The 25887-nt window shown below is 49.5% G+C and overlaps 2 protein-coding genes across 2 annotated transcripts; both read right to left on the reverse strand.

Annotated features, from left to right (window-relative positions):
* Positions 1-472: 472 nt before the first annotated feature.
* LOC144673952 (uncharacterized) lies at positions 473-5483 on the reverse strand. Its single transcript, XM_078535543.1, has 3 exons — positions 5242-5483; positions 3354-3448; positions 473-809 (listed from the first exon to the last, which is right to left on the reverse strand). The coding sequence occupies exons 1-3, from the start codon at positions 5480-5482 to the stop codon at positions 750-752; spliced, it is 396 nt and encodes a 131-aa protein (XP_078391669.1). The 5' UTR covers position 5483; the 3' UTR covers positions 473-749.
* A 396-nt stretch (positions 5484-5879) lies between these two features.
* Positions 5880-25654, reverse strand: LOC144673951 (uncharacterized). The gene is made up of 5 exons (XM_078535542.1): positions 25444-25654; positions 9178-9325; positions 7601-7674; positions 7201-7284; positions 5880-5926 (listed from the first exon to the last, which is right to left on the reverse strand). Exons 2-5 carry the CDS (start codon positions 9312-9314, stop codon positions 5880-5882), a joined length of 342 nt encoding a protein of 113 aa, XP_078391668.1. The 5' UTR covers positions 9315-9325; positions 25444-25654.
* Positions 25655-25887: the final 233 nt, after the last annotated feature.

The raw sequence follows: 25887 nt of genomic DNA on the forward strand, positions 1-25887 counted from the left end.
CACCCCTCCTGCCAACCCCCTTGTCCTGGCTGCACCGATGAATTTCTCAGTAGCTGGCCTGTGCCCCTTATATACTGTGCGAAGGTGCTGACCTCCTGCAGGCTACCCCGAACCACTGGCAACGGTGAGATAGACGCAATTGAACGGGATTATAACATCCCTCACCTACTCTCCCTCTGCCCTACCCCAACCCACAGTGCCAACCCCATCGGGACAAAGCTTTTGGACCCCCACCCCCATCCCCTACAACCTGCCCCAACTGTAGTCGATCAGTTTGTTAAACAACCTAGCTCCGGGTTGAGTCCAAAGGGACTCCCTCATCCCAGAAACTCACATTTATAACCCTTTACCCTCCCTCTTTCTCTCCCCCTGCAAAGGAACAACAGTCCACTGGCCCTGCAGAGGCCGACGCTGTCTGACAGAGGCATCGCTTGCATCCAAGTGTCTAATTCCCCCCCTCCCTTCTCCAGGCTGTGTGAAGAGACCACCGCCCCCCCACCCCCACCCCACCCCCCACCCCGAGACCCCCACCCCCTTGATATAGCCTGCATTGGTATTTGGTTGCTAATACGCACAACAATTACAATATTGAAATACTTCAATGCTTCTGCTCCCCACCCCCACCCCCTCCCTCCCTCAAAGTATAGAAATGTGTGTACTGGCATTAAGTATGTTACAGCTGTTGGTCGACTCTTGTGGTTTAAGGCGGTTTTTTTGGAAGAGTCACATGCTGGAAGTATTGCAGGTCACTATAAGAAGGGGTTGGTGGATGTGCTTCCTGCTGCAAACTGTCCAGGTGGGGCACCAGTCTTCAGAGAGAGAGAGAGAGAGAGAGAGACGGGGGGGGAAGGAAAAAAATACGTTAGCTGTTAACCAGTAGATTATCAGTGACATTTCTAACCCCACTAACAAAGTCTATCCGGGATAGGCGGGAATGTGGAGTGGGGGGGGGGTCACAGTCAGATCAGCCGTGGTCTTATTTGAGTGGCAGAGCAGGCTCGAGGGGCCGAATGGCCTACTCCTGCTCTGAATTTTTTATGTCCAGCCGCCACTCCAACCCCTTTTCTCTCCCGGCTCTTGCTGGGATGGTGGGCGGGTGGCGGTGGGAGGCCAAGGTTCCAACCAGCACCTCGCCCAAATGGCCTGCCTTCACTACTGCCTATTTGACCATGGAAGGCATCGCCGGTGAACCCTGTTCTGCTCACGCATCGGCCAACAGGGGTCAGTGACCAAGAAGGGGGCGGGGGTGCGGTACTGCTTGTTTTACACCGCTGATCCCCAGCCTGGGGATCCTGAGGCCAAATTTGGCCCACCTGGCTCTGTGACCAGGGACACCATCCTCCTGTTAGGCTGGCTCTAGTTGGGTAAGGATTCTATTCCTGACTTCCTTGGCAGGTTTCTCTTTTAAAGACAAAGACTTTTTTTGCACCTCTGGCTGTACTTCTGACTTTTACAGCATCACCCTCTCCTGACCAACCCTCCAAATTCTGATATTCTCACCGCTTAAGGGGGAAGCTGGATAAACACAGGAGGGAGAAAGGAATAGAAGGATAGGCTGATAGGGGGAGATGAAGAGGGGGGTGGGAGGAGGCTCGTGTGGAGCAGAAACACCAGCACGGAGCAGAAGGGCCGAATGGCCTGTTTCTGTGCTGTTAAATTCAATTTTTAGAGAAGAAATCTCATTATTAGCTCACCTCATTGTCCCCTAACATATAAGACTCTGAGAGGGTTTGACGGGGTCGATGCCGAGAAGCTGTTTCCCCCTCAGGCTGGGGACAGGATAAGAGGTCGGCCATTTTGGGCTGAGATGAGGAAAAATATCTTCACTCAGAGGGTTGTGAATCTTTGGAATTCTCTCCCCCCGAGGTAGAGATTGTGGATGCTCAGCCATTGCGTACGTTCAAGTCAGAGGCTGATAGGATTTTCGGGCAGGAAAGTGGATTGGGAGGCAGGAGACCCGCCATGATCTTACTGAATTGTGCAGCAGGCTCAAGGGGCCGAATGGCCTCCGCCTGCTCTGGATGGCTATGTTCTAACCCTTGTCTGTGGCCCACTGTTGTGGTCTGACCAGCACCACCACCCCCCTGCATCCCCCACCTTCCATTTTCTCCACACTCCCTATAGAAACACAGCGGGGAAGCTGTGATCAAACCCCTAAGGGGAGTCACAGGCCTGAACTTCAGGGTCATTACAACACAGGAGGCCATTCAGCCCATCAGGTCTGTGCCAGCTCTTGGTACAGCAATCCAGTCAGTCCCATTCCCCGCTTCATCCCCGTAGCCTGGCAAGTTTATTTCCCTCAACTGCCCATCCAAATTCCTTTTGAAATCTTTCATCGTTCCCACTATCATCACCCTTGTGGGCAGCGAGTTCCGGGTCATCACCTATCGCTGTGTAAAAACGTTCTTCTTCCCAGTGCCCAAAACTTTAAATCTGTGTCCCTGAGTCCTTGTACCATCAGCTTGTCGAACAGTTTTCTACCTTATCCAACCCTGTCATCATCTCGTACACCTCGATCAAATCTCCCCTCAACCTCCTTTCCTCCAAGGAGAACAACCCCAGCTTCCCCAACCCTAACCTTGGAGCTAAAATCCCTCATCCCTGGATCCATTCTGGTTAAATCTCCTCCGCACCCTCTCAAGGAGTTTCACAACAAAAGTGTGGTGACCAGAGCTGGATGCAGTTCAGTCAAAGTGTGGGCACGGCTGCATTTATTGCTCGTCCCTATTAGGGACTGAGGAGGTGGTGGGTCACCTTCTCGCTTAATTGTTATAACCAAGCATTCCCATCGGGGTCGACCGTGCAGTGCGAGAATAGCGTGCCTCATGAGCCAGGCTGAGTAGGGTGTGGCAGGTTCCTTTGGTGAACCTGCTTTACAGGCAACCCTGACAGTTTTTATGGTCACTTTTTCTCCCCCCGCCTGTTGCCCTGATGCCAGCCCATAAATCAGATCTCGCGGCTCTGCGGAGTGGAATTGGGAGCTCTCCAGCTCGGAGTTACTTAATCCAGTCTCATTGCCACTACACTTCAGGCTTGAGCACACTGCTGGTCATGGCTCTCTCTCTCTCTCTCGCTTGCTGAAAATGAATAGTTTACCATTTGAGTATCGCTGAGAAAAGGGACAAGCTGTCAAAGCGTCTCGTCTTGCACTCATCAGGACAGAATCACAAGAACACCAGATGGTAAAGGGAACGATGTTGTTCACTTTGAGATCTTGTGAATCTGTCCTGATGAGTGCAAGAGGAGAAGCTTTGACAGCTTGTCCCTTTTCTCAGCGATACTCAAGTTCGGTTCTACCAAACGACGATCAGTTCACCATTTTCCCCTTTGAAAGGAGTCAGTGTGGCACATACCATAAACGGGTTGCTGGATGCTCCACCTCCTTGTATCAATGGCCCCATCAGTCTCGGCATCGCCTTGGGCTGCCCAAAGGCACCAAAACCAGCTCCTACACACAAACACACATACGAAGAGGGACAGAAAATCAAGAAATATACAAACACAAAGGCTTAAAAAAACTGAGTCCCTCTTTCATTCGAAGGATGCAACACGTTAAATCCTGCTGAGGAGAGAGAGGTGTGGTCGAAGCTTTCCACTTTGCACTCATCAGGACAAATGCAAGAATGACAAATTTCAAACAATCTCAACAATTTCTATGACAGGAGAAAAGGGCAGTGATTGGCTGGCAAGTTGACTCTGATTGGCCGAGGTGTTGCCATGGAGAATACAACAGGGAACTATAGGCTCCTCAAGCTCCCGGCTTGAACATATTTATTTCGTTTGCAGAAAACGGCTCCCTGTGTAGGAATGCACGTCACTTCTAGCAAGTATAAATGAGCCGCGTTATGAGCTCAACTGGTTATCTTACATTGGTTGTTAGTGTAGCTATTAACGCACTCAAAACTTTAGAACCACTTAGAATTATAAAGGGCCTGGACAAGGCATTAGCAGGCTGTTCACAGTAGTTCAGAAGTTAGGTGCAAGTGGCTTTGAACACAAGATTAAATGTCAGAGATTTAGAACAGGGGACAGGAGAGACTCTCTTTTCAGAGAGAGAGCTCAGGGGCTGTGGAATTTACCTCCATGGTTTGGGGGTTGAAGCAGAAACTGTTATCAACATTCTATATTAGATTAGGAGGTGAGTGAAGGATATGGGCGGGTACCATGTTGTAACCGATGTGGTGCTGGAGGTGGAGAGCCGTCGATAAATTAGTGAAGATGGCAAACTTCAGACGCTGCTACAGGGGCCACCAAGGCTAAGGTCTGTGCTCAAGTACCTGAGCTTGAGAAAGGAAGGCTCCCCCACCCCTTTTACTATCGCAGGATAGCTACAGATTCAGGAAGGCTGTTCAGCCTTTCTTAATTCCTCCTGCTAGGGTAGACAGGGAAACAGCTGGGTGCTGAAATGGAAGGAGAATGGACATAAGAGCAGACCCTTGAGCCTGTTCCGCTATTCAATTGTATCAGGTCTGTCCTATATCTTAACTCCATTCCACTACCTTGGTTTTGTGATATTTAGCACTCCTACCCAACAAAAATCCAGAAATTTCTGTTTCAAAATTTACAATTGACTACAGCCTAGGCAGATTTTTTTTGGGGGGTCGGTGGGGAGAGTGTGTTCCAGGTTTCCCTCCCCTTTGTGTGAACTGCTTCCTGACATCTGCCCAGAGCAGCCTGGCTCGAGTTTGAAGGTTCCACCACCCACTTTGTTCCGGACTTTCCCTCCCCCCCACCCCGACCCACCCACCCCCACCGCAACCAGAGGAAATAGTTCCTCTCTCTGTCCACCTTATCGAATCCTTTAATCATCTTAAACCCCTCGATTAGATCACCCTTTAATCTTTCTAAACTCGAGGGATTACAAGGCCAGTCTGTTCCACCAACATCACTCACAACGATATATATGCAGTTTGGGTCTGGCCCTCAATAAAAGGGGAAGGTTATGCCTTAATTACCTAATTTCCTTTGTTCCACAGTTGGTGGTCCTGGCAATTTAACCCTTTCAATCCTGCACCCCCTCCCGAGACCAATATATCCTCTCTGAGCTGCTGACTACATTCAAGGCTTGGAATCGATGGATATGGGGAGCGGGCGGCAAGGTGGTGTTGAGGTAGAAGATGAGTCATGATCGTACTGAATGGAGGGGCCGAATGGTCTGTTCCTGCCTCTATTCTTTATGTTGTTGTTTCCCTAACACGGCAAGTGACTCCAAAGGGGGGTTTACAGAATGACCAAGGTTACCGTTGTGTTGCTGGGCAAAGGCTTGTTGTTGTAGGAAGGACGGCTGCTGGCTGTAGCCTTGCTGCTGTGGGTAGGCCTGCTGCTGAGCAAAGACTTGCTGCTGCTGCTGTTGCTGCTGCTGCTGCTGTTGCTGTTGCTGTTGCTGCTGCTGCGCAAAGGGGTGCTGCGGGAATCCAGCAAAGCCCCCTGGGACCGAGGTGGCCGGGACAGGTCCATACCCTGCTGGTGCTCCGCCGTACATCAGAGCTGAACAGAAAGAAAACGGGCGTTAGGGCAAAGGTCGCTGCTTGACATCACGTTCCCCCCCGCCCCCCTGACCCGCTCAGTAATGCACTGAAGTTCCGGAAATGTTTTCAATGGATGGAAGGTTACCCGTATTTTTGAAGAAAGTAACTTATTGTGAGGGAAACGCTGTAATGTATTCCGATAGCCAGCCACATCCCTGCAAACCCAATGACAAAACAATGCTCGGTGCGCCTAGCACCCTGGCTCCCCTATGACCCCTGACCCTGGGAGGGGGTGACAAGTCCCAAACACACAAGAAGCTGTCTCACTCCCACACAGCTGAGGAGCCCCGCTGAACCCTGTGCCTCCTGCGTCTGCCTTAGCCTGAGCGAGGAGGCTCAGCTTCGCTGCCTTTACAGCCTCTCTGGGTTGGCATTCAACTCCGTGACTTCCTCAGTCCCTGCACCAGGACAATAAGCCTCATCCCTGCAGGCAACAGCTGAGACAAGGTTTCTTGCGCTCACTCTGTGAGGGGGGGCAATAGCCTCAGACAGTAACCCCAATAAGCAGCTTTTGGTCACCCTTTTAAGACAGTATTTGTTCTTCAAGTCCCCTCTGTAAACATGCAGCAAAGAAAATTCCTGCATGTAAACAGCTGCCTGTGACGGTGTAGGTACAAGCTCTGGCCACGAGGTGGCACTGTCAGGCAACTTCCCGAATGGAGAAAAAGCACAGCCATTAACAGGCAGCAGGTAATACAGCAAATTTACTAGAATCCTGAAACCATTACTGATGATACTAACACAGTACATCATTATTATCAACAATATGCTGCAGCATGGGTATAGCATTCACAAACACTAGCCATTGGTCAATAAGGTGATTTCCTTCCGTCTACCACTGGTGGCCGTACATTCACCCTCCTTGGCCCTAAACTCCGGGATCCCCTTCCAAAATCTCTCCCACTTTAAATCCCACCACTTTGGTCTTTTTGGTCACCTGTCCTAATATCACGTTATATATGGGTCAGGTTTGGTCTCCGAGCAGCTGCTGTGAAGCACCTGGGGATGTTTTGTTACATTAAAGGCGCTATATAAACGCACCGCTGTTGTTGTGGCCGTACTGCAGTACTCCGGAAGAGGGTCACCTCTTCAGACAGATAAAAACGTATCGGGCAGAGTGAAGAGTTTCTAGAGTCTGCTTCTCTCCATGCTTGAGGTGTGTACAAAACAGCTCCCCTGGGTAGTGCCAGCTGCTTTGTACCATATCCCTGGAACTCGTGGCAGCTCAATTGGCACGAAGGTTTACGGTGATGGCTTCCCCAGCACTGAACGATCCCCTGGCGCGGACCAGGATTACTTTAAAATGTTCTGATGAGAAACCCTCCCTTTTTTGTCATCTGTGTCGGGCTGGCTGATCTGAGCCAGGGCAGCGGTTTGAGGGGAGCTGCGGTTATTGTCAGTCCTCTGCCCCCGGGTGCCAGCACACGGAGGGGCACGCGCTTGCGCTGCTGCTGGTCGTGTGGCCCACCCAACCTCCAGGGGGCTCGCAGGGGAAAAGGCAGAGGTTGGGGCTGAAAGGGTGGCAGGCAGCCAAGGGAGCTGTAGCCTGCCGATGGCTGGTGTGCTCAGGGGGTGGGGGGCAGTAGGCAGAGGAGAGCCGGAGAGGCCGTAAAGGCAAAAAGGTCAGCACCGCTTTCCGCCAATGAGAGAGGGAAAGACGGCAGAGACTCACCTGGCGCCATTCCGTTGGTCTGGAACGGGTTGGTAGAAGCAGCTTGTGGTGTAGCAGAAGGGGCAGCGAATGGGTTACTGAAAGCTAAACCACAGGGCAGAGAGAGAGAGAGAAGGGGGAAAAAAAAAGGGGGAGAGAAGGTTAATGACACACAGCGAACAATTCGTTTCACCAGGGAGAGCAACCAAGCAGACAGCACAGACACGACCCCAAGAGACTTCAAACATAATCCCTGGGCGGCAAAGTCGCTTCTCAAATTAACATCCTCACCCTCTCGGTGAGCCAAGGAAATGGGCTCCCTGTCAGGGGGTGTGGGCCAGGGTGAGGGGAACGATATACACCGGGCAGCAGAGGCAGGGTAAGAGAATAGATTGTAAGAGTGAATTGTTTATCAAGGTACCTCCAAAGCTGGATGCACTGGTGGTACCAGCTTGCTGTGCAGGCACTTGGCTCCCACTCATCGTCCCAGAGATACTGAAACCAAAATAAGAACAGGAGAAACATTTAGCTGTTGGTAACTTCCTCCAAAAATATAAAGGCAGCTTTACTCTGTATCTAACCCCGTGCTGCACCTGTCCTGAGAGTGTTTGATGGGGACAGTGTAGAGGGAGATTTACTCTGTATCTAACCCCGTGCTGTACCTGTCCTGGGAGTGTTTGATGGGGACGGTGTAGAGGGAGCTTTACTCTGTATCTAACCCCGTGCTGTACCTGTCCTGGGAGTGTTTGATGGGGACGGTGTAGAGGGAGCTTTACTCTGTATCTAACCCCGTGCTGTACCTGTCCTGGGAGTGTTTGATGGGGACAGTGTAGAGGGAGCTTTACTCTGTATCTAACCCCGTGCTGTACCTGTCCTGGGAGTGTTTGATGGGAACAGTGTAGAGGGAGCTTTACTCTGTATCTAACCCCGTGCTGTACCTGTCCTGGGAGTGTTTGATGGGGACAGTGTAGAGGGAGCTTTACTCTGTATCTAACCCCGTGCTGTACCTGTCCTGGGAGTGTTTGATGGGGACAGTGTAGAGGGAGCTTTACTCTGTATCTGACCCCATGCTGTCCCTGTCCTGGGAGTGTTTGATGGGGACAGTGTAGAGGGAGTTTTACTCTGTATCTGATCCCGTGTTGTACCTGTCCTGGGAGTGTTTGATGGGGACGGTGTCGAGGGAGCTTTACTCTGTATCTAACCCCGTGCTGTACCTGTCCTGGGAGTGTTTGATGGGGACGGTGTAGAGGGAGCTTTACTCTGTATCTAACCCCGTGCTGTACCTGTCCTGGGAGTGTTTGATGGGGACAGTGTAGAGGGAGATTTACTCTGTATCTAACCCCGTGCTGTTCCTGTCCTGGGAGTGTTTGATGGGGACGGTGTAGAGGGAGCTTTACTCTGTATCTAACCCCGTGCTGTACCTGTCCTGGGAGTGTTTGATGGGAACGGTGTAGAGGGAGCTTTACTCTGTATCTAACCCCGTGCTGTACCTGTCCTGGGAGTGTTTGATGGGGACAGTGTAGAGGGAGCTTTACTCTGTATCTAATCCCGTGCTGTACCTGTCCTGGGAGTGTTTGATGGGGACAGTGTAGAGGGAGCTTTACTCTGTATCTGACCCCATGCTGTCCCTGTCCTGGGAGTGTTTGATGGGGACAGTGTAGAGGGAGCTTTACTCTGTATCTGATCCCGTGCTGTACCTGTCCTGGGAGTGTTTGATGGGGACAGCTCCATGGGGAAGCTGTTGACTTTATGTGATGTTGTGAAACAGACACTAGCTCTGCCGACAGTGCTGAAATGGACAGTGATGGCGAGGGATGTAGAATTGGATGTCCTCGTCTGTTTTGTGCAATCGTGCATGGCTAAGATCTGGCTCAAGGTGTTCAATCCCTCTGCACTGACAACGCTCACCTCTCCAAACACAATAAATAACAAGAGGAAGGGTCGAAGGGAATAGGAGAGGCAGGGAGAGAAAGAGAGAGAGAGTGGTCAGCATAATACCTGCTAGTGCCAGCACTGGCATTATTTGAAGGCACTCCCATACTGAAGACGCTGCTGTACTCAGCTCCTGTGTATTGGCTCGATGAGACTGTCGGCTGTCCAGTCGACGCCGCAGAGGTGAAACTGAAGCTGGACATCTGACCGCCTGCTGCTCAGAAACATCAGTGAAGAAGGAAACAAAGTTAAGGCGCTGTTCCTTTTCTCTTGCGGGTGCTGGGGGTGCAGTAACACTGGCACCATCTCCCCTCACACAATGCGTCACCCAAGTGATCATTCCTCTTACGTGATGTCACTCAGCATTTTGAGAAGGTCACAGGCCTGCCTGGCGCGGGCCAAGTATCGATCGGCAGGACTTTCGGAGTGTGAATCAGGATCGGCCGATTCCCCAGCTCACCCGCCCCCAACCCTAGCCCGCTATGCTGAGGGTAATTCCAAAGCCACAAGTCAATGGCCCTACTGCAGCACAAACCTGGGACCTACATGCAATCAGACAGCAGCTTCCATATAGCGAGATGTGCCAAGGCACTTCTCAGGGGCGTTAGAAAACAGCTTATGACACCGAGACACAAAGGACAGAGCAGGACAGGCTGTTCCCGGAGGCGGGTGTTTAAAGGGCAGAGTGCCAGAGGGTTTTCCGGAGGGAATGCCAAAGCTTTGGACCCAGACGGCCGTTGGCGGAGTGATGGAAATCCAGATTGCACAAGAGGCTGGAACCAGAGGGGCAGAGAGATTTTGGAGGGCTGAAAGGTTGGAAGTGATGGGCAGGGAGGGAGGCAAAGCAATGCAGGGATTTGGAAACAAGGATGAGAAGTTTAAAAATTGATGTTGTCGCTGGGCCAGGCGTCAGTATAAGTTTCTGAGCACAGCGGGTGAAGGGGACTTGGTGCAAATTTGTATGTGGGTAGCAGAGTTTTAGATGAGCTGATGTTTACGGAGGCTGGAAGGGGGGGAGACCAGCCACGAGTGCATTGGAACAAGTCGAATTTGGAGGTAACAAGGGCATAGATGACAGTCTCAGCTGCAGCAGTGACAGAGTCAGGAATGTCACTCCACATTTAACTAACTAAGCCACAGTGAGGTGCTGACAAAAATAGCAGTGAGCCAACAATAGGCAAGGCTGGTAAGTTAAGCCTGCATTGTCAATGGAATGGGCAGAATGGGTCAATGTTTCCACAAGCGAAAACAGCCAGTCTGTCACGCTCATTCCGAGAGAATTGTCATTTAATGAATCGAGAACAAAGCAAAACCAGGTTTTGCACAATTACAGCTAAACTTCTGAGATGTGATGCTGTCCCCTGGGGAGGTGTGGAGAGAGAGAGAGAGGCTTCAATGTGGGTTAAATAATGCATTCAGTGTTCATGTTAAACATCAAAGAACAGGAAAGATTTTTGCTTTCATCCGGATTTTGTATATTAATACCCTGAACCAAAAGTCTATTATTTTTAATTATCCTGGGTAATTTCAGGATTCTATAAAATGGGAGTGGGTTTGGGTCCGTTGGATTTTGTACAATGGGAGTGAATGGGAAGGGGTTTGAGTCCATTGGGATTGTGTACAATGGGAGTGAATGGGAAGGGGTTTGAGTCCATTAGGATTGTGTACAATGGGAGGGAATGGGAAGGGGTTTGGGTCCATTGGGATTGTGTACATTGGAAGTGAATGGGAAGGGGTTTGGGTCCATTGGGATTGTGTACATTGGAAGTGAATGGGAAGGGGTTTGGGTCCATTGGGATTGTGTACAACGGGAGTGAATGGGAAGGGGTCTGGGTCCATTGGGATTGGGATTGTGTACAATGGGAGTGAATGGGAAGGGGTCTGGGTCCATTGGGATTGGGATTGTGTACAATGGGAGTGAATGGGAAGGGGTCTGGGTCCATTGGGATTGGGATTGTGTACAATGGGAGTGAATGGGAAGGGATTTGGGTCCATTGGGATTGTGTACAATGGGAGGGAATGGGAAGAGGTTTGGGTCCATTGGGATTGTGTACAATGGGAGTGAATGGGAAGGGGTTTGGGTCCATTGGGATTGTGTACAATGGGAGTGAATGGGAAGGGGTTTGGGTCCATTGGGATTGTGTACAATGGGAGTGAATGGGAAGGGGTTTGGGTCCATTGGGATTGTGTACAATGGGAGGGAATGGAAAGGGGTTTGGGTCCATTGGGATTGTGTACAGTGGGAGTGAATGGGAAGGGGTTTGGATCCATTGGGATTGTGTACAATGGGAGTGAATGGGAAGGGGTTTGGGTCCGTTGGGATTGTGTATAGTGGGAGTGAATGGGAAGGGGTTTGGGTCCATTGGGATTGTGTACAATGGGAGTGAATGAGAAGGGGTTTGGGTCCATTGGGATTGTGTACAGTGGGAGTGAATGGGAAGGGGTTTGGGTCCATTGGGATTGTGTACAGTGGGAGTGAATGGGAAGGGGTTTGAGTTTGAATGGGGTGTGGGAGATTGCAGCAATAGCGGGCCATTGAGTGGGTTGGAGGATCAGCGGTGGCAGAAGTTGGGTTCAGTGTCTGTCAGATACCAGGAGGCTGGCAAACAGCAGAAACCACATTTCGGTTTCCAAGACAGGATGCCAACTGGAGATCTATTTGGCCTGGTAAGGCTGGCATCAGGTGCACCTACCTAGCTTTGGAAGTTGTGTGGGCCTGCTGCTTGGAGAAGTGCAGGATTATGCTGATAATGTTCACTATTGTATTTTGTGGGGTTTCTTTTCTTTTCTATAAACACAACTCAGCGGCGGTTAGGCTCCTTCAATGAGAAAGGGGAATCGAGCAATTTAACGCAGCACGTTCCGGGCCGACTTCAGTTCCCTCGGGGCAATTTGTGATGCAGTCAGGCTTTACCAGACTCCCCCAGGGCTCATGGTCATTTGACTCTGGCAGCAGTCCACCAAAGACCAGGTATGACTGAATGTGATTTTTCTATTTGCCGTAGTGAGATCCGACACAGCTATTATTACTCAGTTGGAAAGGTTCTCGGACACACTGTTTGCCGGTGAAAAGTGAACGAGTTACAGAGTGATGCAGCAGTGAGGTACAAAGAACTCAAAGGATCGCTAAACTTCCTTCCAATCTACAGATCTTCTTAATGAAACTTAATTAAGTTCAAGCGAGAGTTCGACAAACGCGAGCAACGCCTTCAGTCTCTGTTGCCTTTAAAACTCCTCACTCAAGGTTCCCGAACCCTTCATTCCCTTTGCATGACAAAATTAGAATCATTTACTTTGCAAGTTGCGCCCACCAATCCTATGAAGATGGCAGCACATGTCAATAATGTCAGCAATACGTGTTAGCTGTGAAATAATACCTGTCCCATATAGGAACCAATCGCTCCTTGACTGACTAAACAGGTCACAGACAGTTCTTGCTAACCAGAGCTTCCAGAGATGGTAATCCAAATACACTACTTTTTGTGCACTTAAGAGTAGGATTATATGCATCAAATGTGAGCATCAGGACACTTACAGCAAGTTACAGCACGGGGTTAGATACAGAGTAAAGCTCCCTCTACACTGTCCCCATCAAACACTCCCAGGACAGGTACAGCACGGGGTTATACACAGAGTAAAGCTCCCTCTACACTGTCCCCATCAAACACTCCCAGGACAGGTACAGCACGGGGTTATACACAGAGTAAAGCTCCCTCTACACTGTCCCCATCAAACACTCCCAGGACAGGTACAGCACGGGGTTATACACAGAGTAAAGCTCCCTCTACACTGTCCCCATCAAACACTCCCAGGACAGGTACAGAACGGGGTTAGATACAGAGTAAAGCTCCCTCTACATTGTCCCCATCAAACACTCCCAGGACAGGTACAGCATAGGTTAGGTACAGAGTAAAGCTCCCTCTACACTGTCCCCATCAAACACTCCCAGGGCAGGTACAGCATAGTTTAGGCACAGAGTAAAGCTCCCTCTACACTGTCCCCATCAAACACTCCCAGGGCAGGTACAGCATAGGTTAGGTACAGAGTAAAGTTCCCTCTACACTGTCCCCATCAAACACTCCCAGGACAGGTACAGCATAGGTTAGGTACAGAGTAAAGCTCCCTCTACATCGTCCCCATCAAACACTCCCAGGACAGGTACAGCATAGGTTAGGTACAGAGTAAAGCTCCCTCTACACTGTCCCCATCAAACACTCCCAGGACAGGCACAGCATAGGTTAGGTACAGAGTAAAGCTCCCTCTACATCGTCACCATCAGAGACTCCCAGGACAGGTACAGTATAGGTTAGGTACAGAGTAAAGCTCCCTCTACGTTGTCACAACAGTACTCCTCAGCCCTAAAACACCTCTAAGTAATTATCACTCACATCACTGCCAAGTCAGCTTGGAAATGAGCCAGGAAGTTTCCCTATCTGCCTGGCCTCCTATCAAGAAGAGTTACTGTTAAAAACAGTTGCAGACATGCAGAAGGCAGAGGAGCTCAGGTATCCAGGTTTGGGGTAAGGCCTTCCCATCACACTCTACCTAACAATGGCCACAGCCTAACCAGCAGACTGCTGAATTGTCAGCGTAAGGTCACAACAGCTATTGCTGCAGGCACAGAGGGAGCATCTGCTGGAGCTCTCGAATACATTAGTTAGACCACAACTTGAGGACCGTGTGCAGTTCTGGTCACCGCATCACAGAAAGGATGGAATTGCATTTAGAGAGGGTACAGAGGAGATTTACAAGGATGTTGCCAGGACTGGGAAATTGTAGTTATGAGGAGAGATTGGATGAGCTGGGGATGTTCTCCTTGAACAGAGGAGGCTGAGGGGAGATTCGATTGAGATGTAGAAAATTAAGGCCGGGGCCTGGACAGAGTGGATGGGAAGGGCCTGTTTACTTTAGCAGAGAGGTCAGTGACTAGGGGGCTTAACTTTAAAGTGATTGGTAGTAAGAATAGAGGGGAGATGAGGAATTTTTTTTCACCCAGTCGATTGTGAGGGTCTGGAACTCTGCCTGAAAGGGTAGTAGAGGCAGAAACCCTCAACTCATTGAAAAGATGTCTGGATTTGCACCTCAAGTGCTGTAACCTGCAGGGCTACGGGCCAAACGCTGGAAGGCGAGATGAGGCTAGGTGGCTCATTTTTCGGCCGGCAGAGACGATGGGCCGAGTGGCCTCTGTGCCATAAATTTTCTCTGACTCTGTAAGAGTATAAGAAACAGGAGCAGGAAGAGACCACTCGGCCCATCGAGCCTGCTCCACCATTCAACACGATCATGGCTGATCTTGGGCTTCAACTCCATTTCCATGCTCACTCCCCATATCCCTGAAGCAGCAAAAATTCTGTCTGTCCCAACCTTAAATGTATTCAACGATGGAGCATCCACAATCCCTCTGGGGTAGAGAATTCCAGAGATTCACAACCCTTTGAGTGAAGAAATTTCTCCTCATCTCAGTCCCTAAATGATCGGCCCCTTATCCTGAGACTGTTCCCCGTGTTCTAAACTCCCCAGCCTGGGTTGGGGGAGGGGAGGCAATCTCTCAGCGTCCCCCCTGTACAAACTGGACTGGTTACACCTGGGTAGGACTGGGACTGATGTCCTAGGGGGGATATTTGCTAGAGTGGTTGGGGAGGGTTTAAACTAAAATGGTAGGGGGATGGGAACCTATGCAAGGAGTCAGAGGAGGGAGAATCAAGGGCAAGAACAAAAGACAGAAAGCAGAATAAGAAAAGTGATAGGCAGAGAAATCAAGGGCAAGAATCAAACAGGGCCTCAGTGAAAAATATTGGGAACGGGACAAGTAATGTTAAAAAGACAAACCTTAAGGCTTTGTGCCTTAACGCGAGGAGCATTCGCAATAAAGTGGATGAATTAACCGTGAAAATAGATGGAAACAGGTATGATATAGTCGGGATTACAGAGACATGGCTGCAGGGTGACCAGGGATGGGAACTGAGCATCCAGGGGTATTCAGTATTTAGGAAGGACAGACAAAAAGGAAAAGGTGGTGGAGTTGCATTGCTGGTTAAAGAGGAAATTAAAGCAATAGTGAGGAAAGATATTAGCTCCGACGATGTGGAATCTGTATGGGTAGAGCTGAGAAACACTAAGGGGCAAAAAGCATTAGTGGGTGTTGTATATAGACCCCAAGCTGTAGTGGTGATGTTGGGAATGGCATTAAACGGGAAATTAGAGATGCATGCAATAAAGGAACATCTGTAATTATGGATGACTTTAATCTGCATATAGATTGGGCAAATCAAATTAGTAACAATACCGTAGAGGAGGAATTCCTGGAGTATATACGGGATGTTTTTCTGGACCAATACATTGAGGAACCAACTAGAGTATAGGCCATCCTAGACTGGGTATTGTGTAATGAGAAAGGAATAATTGGCAATCTAGTTGTGCGAGGCCCATTGGGGATGAGCGACCATAATATGATAGAATTCTTCATCAAGGTGGAGAGTGACGTAGTTGATTCCGAGACTAGGATCCTGAGTCTTAATAAAGGAAACTACGATGGTATGAGGCGCGAGTTGGCTATGATGGATTGGGAAACGTTACTTAAAGGGATGACGGTGGATAGGCAATGGCAAACATTCAATGAGCACATGGGTGAACTGCAACAATTGTTTATTCCTGTCTGGCGCAAAAGTAAAACAGGAAAGGTGGACAAACCATGGCTTACAAAGGAAATTAGAGATAGTATTAGGTCCAAGGAAGAGGCATACAAATTGGCCAGAAATAACAACAGACCTGAGGATTGGGAGCAGTTTAGAATTCAGCAAAGGAGGACCAAGGGATTGATTAAGAAAGGGAAAATAGAGTACGAGAGTAAGCTTGCAGGAACATAAAAACTGTGTAAAAGTTTCTATAGGTATGTGAAGAGAAAAAGATTGGTGAAGACAAACGTAGGTCCCATACAGTCAGGAACAGGGGAATTTATGATGGGAAACAAAGAAATGGCTGACCAACTAAATACATACTTTCGTTCTGTCTTCACAAAGGAGGATACTAATAACACACCAGAAATGTTGGGGAACACAGGGTTTAGTGAGAGGGAGGAACTGAAAGAAATCAGTATTAGTAGGGAAATGGTGTTGGGGAAATTGATGGGATTGAAGGCCGATAAATCCCCAGGGTCTGATAATCTACATCCCAGAGTACTTAAGGAAGTGGCCCTAGAAATAGTGGATGTATTGGTGGTCATCTTCCGAGATTCTATAGACTCTGGAACAGTTCCTACAGATTGAAGGGTAGCTAATGTAACCCCACTATTTAAGAAGGGAGGCAGAGAGAAAACAGGGAATTATAGACCAGTCAGCCTGATGTCGGTAGTGGGGGAAATTCTAGAGTCCATTATAAAAGATTTAATAGCTGAGCACTTGGAAAACAGTGGCAAAATCGGACAGAGTCAGCATGGATTTACGAAAAAGAAATCATGCTTGACAAATGTATTGGAATTTTTCGAGGGTGTAACTAGTAGAGTTGATGAGGGGGAGCCAGTGGATGTGGTTTATTTGCACTTTCAGAAGGCTTTCGACAAAGTCCCACATAAGAGATTGGCGTGTAAAATTAAAGCGCATGGGATTGGGGGTAGTGTATTGAGATGGATAGAAAACTGGTTGGCAGACAGGAAACAAAGAGTAGGAATAAACGGGCCTTTTTCCGAATGGCAGGCAGTGACTAGTGGGGTACCGCAGGGATCGGTGCTGGGACCCCAGCTATTCGCAATATATATTAATGATTTAGATGAGGGAATTAAATGTAATATCTCCAAATTTGCAAATGACACAAAGCTGGGTGGGAGGGTGAGCTGTGAGGAGGATGCAGAGATGCTTCAATGTGATTTGGACAAGCTGAGTGAGTGGGCAAATGCATGGCAGATGCAGTATAATGTGGATAAATGTGAGGTTATCCATTTTGGTAGCAAAAACAGGAAGGCAGATTATTATCTGAATGGCTATAAATTGAGAGAGGGGAATGTGCAATGAGACCTGGGTGTCCTTGTACACTAGTCGCTGAAGGTAAGCATGCAGGTGCAGCAGGCGGTAAAGAAGGCAAATGGTATGTTGGCCTTCATAGCCAGAGGATTCGAGTACAGGAACAGGGATGTCTTTCTGCAATTGTACAGGGCCTTGGTGAGACCATACCTGGAATATTGTGTTCAGTTTTGGTCTCCTTATCTGAGGAAGGATGTTCTTGCTATAGAGGGAGTGCAGCGAAGGTTTACCCTACTGATTCCTGGGATGGCGGGACTGACATATGAGGAGAGATTGAGTCGATTAGGATTATATTCGCTGGAGTTCAGAAGAATGAATGGAGATCTCATAGAAACCTATAAAATTCTAACAGGACTAGACAGGGTAGATGCAGGAAGGATGTTCCCGATGGTGGGGGAGTCCAGAACCAGGGGTCACAGTCTGAGGATATGGGGTAGACCATTTAGGACTGAGATGAGGAGAAATTTCTTCACCCAGAGAGTGGTGAGCCTGTGGAATTCACTACCACAGAAAGTAGTTGAGGCCAAAACATTGTATGTTTTCAAGAAGGAGTTAGAAACAGCTCTTGGGGCGAAAGGGATCAAAGGATATGGGGAGAAAGCGGGAGCAGGCTATTGAGTTGGATGATCAGCCATGATCATAATGAATGGCGGAGCAGGCTCGAAGGGCCGAATGGCCTACTCCTGCTCCTAGTTTCTATGTTTCAAAATCTCTTCAGAATCTTGTACATTTCCACCAGATTGTCTCTCATTCTTCTAAACTCCAGAGAATATAAACCCAATTTACTCAGCCTCTCATCATAGGGCAACCCCCTCAGCCCAGGGACCAATCCAGTGAACCTTCTCTGTACCACCTCCAATACAAGTAAATCCTTTCTTAAATATGGAGACCAAAATGGCGCGCACAACATCAGATACGGTCTCACCAAAACCCTGTACAACTGGAGCAAGACTTTTTATTCCTGTACTCCGATCTGTTTGTAATAAAGGCCAACATGACATTTACCTTCCTAATTGTTTGCTACAACTGCAGGCTAACCTTCTGCATCCTTTGTACAAACACACCCAAGTTTCTTTAAACCTCAACACTTACAAGTTTCTCACTTTTTAGAAAATATTCTGCTTTTCTATTCTTACAACCAAGGTGAATAACTTCACATTTCCCTATATTATAATCCATCTGCCATCTTGTTGCTCATTCACCTAACCCGTCTACATCAGTTTGCAGCCTCTCTGTGTCCTCCCCACAGCTCACCTTCCCACCTAACTTGGTATCATCAGCAAACTTAGATACATTGCCCTCTGTCTCTTCATCTCAGTCATTAATATAGATTGTAAACAGCTGAGGCCCCAGCACTGATCCTTACCGCACTTCACTATTCACCGCCTGCCAACTTGAAAAAGCCCCCTTTATGCCCACTCTCTGTTTCTATCCACTAACAATCCTCTATCCATGCTAATATATTATCCCAACTCCACAAGCTGTTATTTTGCCTATTAGCCCTCTGTGTGACACCTTATCGAACGCCATTTGGAAATCCAGGTATACAACATCTACTGGTTCCCCTTTATCTACCCTACCAGTTACATCCTCAAAAAACTCTAATACATTTGTCAAACAGGAATCCCCTTAAGATCATTTAACTGTGCTCCTGCAGGGTCAGGGACAGCCAAGGTCATGGTCACACGGTTGACAAACAGCTACGGCATGTCCTTTGAGAGCAAGGCACTTTGTGTGTCACAGACGGAGTGCCAGAAGCGAACCACCCTGTAAACAGGCCAAACTTGTGCAATGAACAAGTGGTGGAACTTGCATCCTCTGAACAAAAAGCAGGATGGACAACGCAATGAGGCCAAAATGCAACTGGTGGTTAGCTGCACTGCATGGTGTTGGACAGAGCTACACAGAATACCCAGTTACTTCTTTCCTCATCTTGGACTGATGTCTCAAGCCATCACAGCAGTTGAAGGTCTACAATTGAATTCAGCAGGTGTGGGATGGGAGTGGAAAAACCAACTGGGGGATTATGTCCATTCAGGAGGCACCCAGTAGTATTATTAGCCAGGAATCACTCCATGTCTTAGGATAACAGGGAGAGGTCGGCCCAGCCCCTTTGCGAGACACCCTAGGTCCAGGTAAAGGTCCCATGCTCAGGGTTACAAGCCTCGGCCAACAGTGGAAGCAGCAAATTTGGGTAGTGATGACGGGAGAGCTAAAACCTCGAGGGACGATGGCTGCTTCCAGGCGGAACAGGACTTGTGTTTTCACAAAGCACACGAGGGATGGGTCAAAGAGATTTCTTTTCAAGCAGAGGACATAAAAAGCCGGCACTTGTACACGTGTGGGGTAATGCCGGAGGAGATCTGGACTGGAGCCGCCCCCATTCCCCATCGCCCCGTCGTTCTATTCTTGCTTCAGGTCTGCGCGCAGCTTTTTACCCTTCACTCCTCCCCCAGTTTCTCTCCCCAAAGTGTGATGGGACAGTCCCACCGATGCCAACTGATCTCCAGTGCCTCAAATGAGCATCAGGCGTTCAAGAGAGAAGGCTGGATCGCTATTCAACTACAGGAGGGAGTACATAGTCAGGACCCAATCAAACTCTTGCCCAACCTACAACTACTTACATTTATATCATGGATTTAACAAAGTAAAATGTTCCAAGAACCATATTAATAAAAAAATCAATACACAAAGGGACATGAGGGCAGATGACCAAATGTTTTATCAAAAAGAGGAAAAGGGAGGGTTTAAGGAGCGTCTGGGGGGGGGCGGATGGGAAGAAAGAAAGCGAGAGGGAGAGGGAGAGTGAGCGAGAGGGAGAGGGAGCGAGAGGGAGAGAGAGGGAAAGTGAGAGTGAGCGAGAGGGAGAGTGAGCGAGAGGGAGAGTGAGCGAGAGGGAGAGTGAGCGAGAGGGAGAGTGAGCGAGAGCGAGAGCGAGAGTGAGCGAGAGCGAGAGCGAGAGCGAGAGCGAGAGTGAGCGAGAGCGAGAGCGAGAGTGAGCGAGAGTGAGCGAGAGGGAGAGTGAGCGAGAGGGAGAGTGAGCGAGAGGGAGAGTGAGCGAGAGGGAGAGTGAGCGAGAGGGAGAGTGAGCGAGAGGGAGAGTGAGCGAGAGGGAGTGCGAGCGAGAGGGAGAGCGAGCGAGAGGGAGAGCGAGCGAGAGAGAGAGCGAGCGAGAGTGAGAGTGAGCGAGAGGGAGAGTGAGCGAGAGGGAGAGTGAGCGAGAGCGAGAGCGAGAGTGAGCGAGAGTGAGAGTGAGCGAGAGGGAGAGTGAGCGAGAGGGAGAGTGAGCGAGAGGGAGAGGGAGCGAGAGGGAGAGTGAGCGAGAGCGAGCGAGAGAGAGAGTGAGCGAGAGGGAGAGTGAGCGAGAGGGAGAGAGAGGGAGAGTGAGCGAGAGGGAGAGTGAGCGAGAGGGAGAGTGAGCGAGAGGGAGAGTGAGCGAGAGGGAGAGTGAGCGAGAGGGAGTGTGAGCGAGAGAGTGGGAGAGAGAGAGGGAGAGTGAGCGAGAGAGTGGGAGAGAGAGTGAGCGAGAGAGTGGGAGAGAGAGAGAGGGAGAGTGAGCGAGAGAGTGGGAGAGAGAGTGAGCGAGAGAGTGGGAGAGAGAGAGAGGGAGAGTGAGCGAGAGAGTGGGAGAGAGAGAGAGAGCGCGAGAGGCAGAGAGGTTTAAGGAAGAAATTCCAGGGTTTCGGCCTGAGGTAGCTGAAGGCACGGCTGCCAATGGTGAAGCGCTGGGAATGGGGAATGTGCAAGAGGCTGGAATTGGAGGAGCGCAGAGATCTCGGAGGGTTGTGTGGCTGGAGGAGTTAGAGATAGGGAGGGTGAGGGGCGACACCACGTGTAAACAAGGGTGAGGGATTTTAAAATTAAGGTATCGTTTAATGGGAAGCCAGTGTATATACAGCAAACACAGAGGTGATGGATCAATGAGAATTGTTGCACAAGTTTACGTAGGGTAGAAGATGGGAGGCTGGTCAGGAGAGTATCGGAATAGTTAAATTGAGATGTAAAAAAGGAATGGATCAGGTTTTCAGTAGATGAGCTGAGGCAGGAATGAAGTTGAACGATGTTATGGTGGTGGGAGTAGGCAGTCTTGGTGATGGTGTGGACACGTGGTCAGAAACTCAGCTCAGGGTCAAACACATACAATCTGTCTCCGCTTCAGACAGCAACTAGGGATGTCATTGCTGGACAGGGAATGGTGTTTGTGGCAAGGACTTAAGGCAATGGCTTCAGTCTTCCCAATATTTGGCTTGGAAGAAATTTCTACACATTCAATACTGGGTGTTGGACACGCGGTGCGATAAATCAGAGACTGCGGGGGTGGTGGTGGTGAGGTAAAGCTGAGGGCCATCAGCATACATTGTGGAAGCTGATGTTGCGTCTTTGGATGACATTGCCAATGGGTATCATGTAAATGAGAAATAGGAGGTGGTCAAGATGCTTGGGGATTGAAGCTGATCCTCTGGCTACTCTTAGATAGACAAGGATGGAACCAAACTTGGGCAGTCCCACCCAGCTGGACGACAGCGGAGAGGCGTTGGAGGAGGATGGTGTGGTTAACAACGTCAAAGGCTGCAAACAGGTTGAATGGTTTATCAAATTTATCATAAAAAATGTCATTAGTGACTATAACAAGGGTCATTTCAGGACTGGCAACCTGATGGGGGGGTGGGATTTAAGTATGGAATTGTGGAAAAGATGGACACGGATTGGGAAGGCAACAACTCGTTCAAGGATTCGAGGGGAAAGAGGTTGGAAATGAGGCAGTTGTTTGCATGCAATGAGGAGTCAAGAGCAGGTTTTTTGAGGAGGGGTGATGACAGCAGATTTGAAATGGAGGGAGACAGTATCTGAGGATCATTTACTGTCTCAGCTAACATGGGATCTAAGAAAGGAAGCTGAGTAGACAGCAGCTTGGTCAGAAAAAGACAGAGAGCAGGAAGCGGGTCCCATGGAGAGGTCACTGCAGGAATTGTGGTGGAATCCGGAGAAAGATGTGAGGTCCGAGCTAGGACAGCGTTAGGCAACGTTAAGGGAGTTTGACCTGGTGGGTAAGGGGAAAGGAGGGAAACAGCAGAATCAGCTGAATGGATGGCCCCAACCTTCCTGACGTGAAAGCCCATGAGCTGTTCACACTCATTGCCGGAGGTGAGAGGAGGTAGGCAGCAGGTTGGCAGGGGAGGGATGGTGGTGAGATTGGCAGTAAAGGTAGCAGGTTGGCAGGGCAGGATATTGGAGAGATTGGCAGTAAAGGTAGCAGGTTGGCAGGGGAGGACATTGGAGAGATTAGCAGTAAAGGTAGCAGGTAGGCAGGGGAGGACGGTGGAGAGATTGACAGTAAAGGTAGCAGGTTGGCAGGGGAGGATAGTGCAGAGAGGGGAGGACGGTGGAGAGATTGGCAGTAAAGGTAGCAGGTAGGCAGGAGAGGATAGTGGAGAGATTGGCAGTAAAGGTAGCAGGTAGGCAGGGGAGGATGGTGGAGAGATTGACAGTAAAGGTAGCAGGTAGGCAGGGGAGGATAGTGGAGAGAGGGGAGGACGGTGGAGAGATTGGCAGTAAAGGTAGCAGGTAGGCAGGGGAGGATGGTGGATAGATTGGCAGTAAAGGTAGCAGGTAGGCGGGGTGGATGGTGGATAGATTGGCAGTAAAGGTAGCAGGTAGGCGGGGAGGATAGTGGAGAGATTGACAGTAAAGGTAGCAGGTAGGCAGGGGAGGATATTGGAAAGAGGGGAGGATGGTGGAGAGAGTGGCAGTAAAGTTAGCAGGTAGGCAGGGGAGGATGGTGGAGAGAGGGGAGGATAATGGAGAGATTGGCAGCAAAAGTAACAGGTAGGCAGGGGAGGATGGTGGAGAAAGGGGAGGATAGTGGAGAGATTAGCAGTAAAGGTAACAGGTAGGCTGGGGAGGGATGGTGGAGAGACGTGCAGTAAAGTTAGCAGGGATTATCTTTACATCCCTGAGTGAGCTTTGAACGTGGGCAGTTTTAGCGATGGCCAGAATCGCCTGATAATTCTTCGTTGGTCCGGCCAAATGGTTAAACCAATTGTTTGCCAAAGACGTTCAAATCTGTATTCCTCAGACTGAAGGTGGTGGGGATGAGGGGTATAGCAGGGGGAATGAACAGGGTGAGAGGGAGTAATAGTTCTAGACAGGACAAGGGCATTGAAGCTGGTGCAGTGAACTCAGAGGAGAGGGAGAGAAAGGAGAGTTGAGGTGGATGTTAAAATCACTGAGCAGGAGAAATCACTCGGTACAGAGGCTGAGAGAGGAAAGCAGGGAAGGTGTCTCAGTGAGCAACTTGGTGTGATATTTGGGTGGACGGTACAGGAGAAGGATTTTAAATCAGAGGCGTGAGCGGTGGAACAAGGTGAGATGCTTAACGGAGGAGAAGATGCCAGACAGGCCAAGGTGTGATTTCGAGCTAAGGGCTACAGCAAAACTGCAGCAGTTTGAGAGGAAAGCGCTGGAAGGTATGGTCAGAGGAAGCTTCATTAAGAGGAAAGGTGCCATCACCCCTCAGCCAGGTCTCCGACAAGGCCATAATATCAATGTGAACATCCACAATAAGCTCATGGACAGAAAGGGCCTTGTTCACAAGTGAGTGGACATTCTGGAGGGAGATGTAGTGAGGAGAAGTGAGAGTCCACCTATTGGCAGAGCCCACAGAGTTAGAATTGGGATTAATGAAAGGAACGGGGAAGAGGTTGGCAGGGATAGCCCCTGGCAGGCACCAATGGCAAAGAGAGAGAGGGAGAGAGGATGGGATGGGACAAATGGGGTTGCTGCTCATTGGGAGGCAGCGCTGAGTGTATCAGTGGCTTGTTTGGAGGGTGCCAAGAGAGCCACAGGGGGAAGCTGAAGGATTATTTAAAGTGGGAGAGAAATCTGGGACGGCTACAATGGGTGAAGAAGTATCAGGGTTTGTGGAAGTCGAGCACCCAAGGGTAGAGGACCAAAAGGGGGGCAGGGTAGCAAGGAATGGTAAAGAGAAAAGAGGAAAAGGGAGAGAAAAGAAGGGAACAGAATTGATGGGATCGATAAGCAAAACGGGTGTGTGAATGGGTGTGGAGCTATGTCAGCAGTATGGTTACACACAAGATAACTACGGCATTGAAACGGGGAGTAGAGAGGAGAACAAAAGGATGAAACTAGATGTAAAGTCAGAGGCTGACAAAGCTAATGTGTGACAATATTGACCAGGTGCTGAGACGGGAAATTCGATGCACCAAAACTCGGAGGTGTGCGTCTGCAGAAAGAAATGAAATCATTTCTCCGGCGCTGTTGAAACAGCTGAGGTTGGAGCGCAGCTGTCTACATGAAGAGGAATACAGGCATCAGTGCCTGTGGAGGAATCTCTCCGGAATTCCTGCTGATAAAACCCAGCCAATCCTTCACCTGCCAAAATGGGAGATCAAAGACTCCTTATTACAAAAAGAGAAAGTTCTGGGAACACTCAGCCGGTCTGGCAGCGTGTGTGGAGAGGGAGAGAGTTAATGTTTCAGGTCGATGTCCCTTCACCTGATCTGAAAGATTAGCTCCGGTGGTCACTCACTGTCAGACCTGCTGAGTCGGTTTTGTTTTACTTCCGATTTCCAGCATCTGCAATATTTTGCCTTTTCTTTTTAATTATTGATCAGGGCAGCAAAATCGAGTTTTGATAGTGAAGTGATTTCTTCAATGACAGTCCGTGCTGCCCAGTCTGCCTGAGAGGGACAATGACAGGCTGATGGAACTGACTGTGCTACAGGATAGAGTAACGCCTGTGTCAATACCACTGGACTGAATAAACAGTGACGTTTCATCCAAAGGACAGAACTGGTCTGACGCATTCTTACCAGGGATGATTGTCTTGTTAGGTAGCCTTTCTTCCAGATTCCAGCCACCTACAACACCCCCCCGCCACCACCACTGACGTCCTTTAAAGAAGCCCATTTCAGTGGAAGAGCCAGCCTTAGCTAAGGAGCACTGCTTCCAACCACTGCTACAGATGTTATGTTCAAATCGAATGCGAACTCTGGCCGCAGCTCCCTTCCTATTTCAAGACAGGACCTTCTGTGCCCTGACTTCACAGAATCGCTACAGCGTAGTGGGGGCGGGGAGGCCAGTCGGCCCATCGTATTCTGAACCTGCTCTCCGAATTCACTTCGTGGCTCGCGGGCAGCTCACTCGGGGCTGATCTGGAACAGGACTGGGGGGAGCTCCGAACCTGCACGCACGCCCTCGCCCTCACCTGCTGGGTCTAGAATTCTTACCGTTTCCTCCCCCCACCCCCCACCCCCCCGACCCCACTCCTCCCCACCACCATTTCACTGTAGCTTACCTGAAGTGGACTTAGGGGCATTAAAGATGCTTTCTAAATCTGCGAGCGCCGCGTATTTGTCGGCGTGCGAGGCGGCCTGTTTACTGGCGGTGGCAGCCGTCGAACTTGCGGGCACGGACGTGGCCTGAGAGCTAGTGAAGGATCCGAAACTACTGCTGGAAGATTTTGGGAAGGTATCAAAGTTTGCAAAGTTAGCGCTGCTCGAACCACCTGTTGCAAATGAAGAAAACAAAAAGGAATGGGAGGGAAAAAAAACTAAACGAAAACGGAAACGAAACGAGAGAGAGAGAGAGAGAGAGAGAGAGAAGAAAAAAACTGACACAAGAACCAAACACAATGTTTGCAGGGTGGGCATGCACTACCTTGCCAAGTCTCCAAGTGCAACGTTCACACCACTTCGAGCCGCTTACAGGGTTTGATATCCAGTAGAATCAAAACTAGGTC

This window comes from Cetorhinus maximus, unplaced genomic scaffold (genome assembly GCF_964194155.1).
Source record: "Cetorhinus maximus unplaced genomic scaffold, sCetMax3.hap1.1 HAP1_SCAFFOLD_520, whole genome shotgun sequence".
NCBI lineage: Eukaryota > Metazoa > Chordata > Chondrichthyes > Lamniformes > Cetorhinidae > Cetorhinus > Cetorhinus maximus.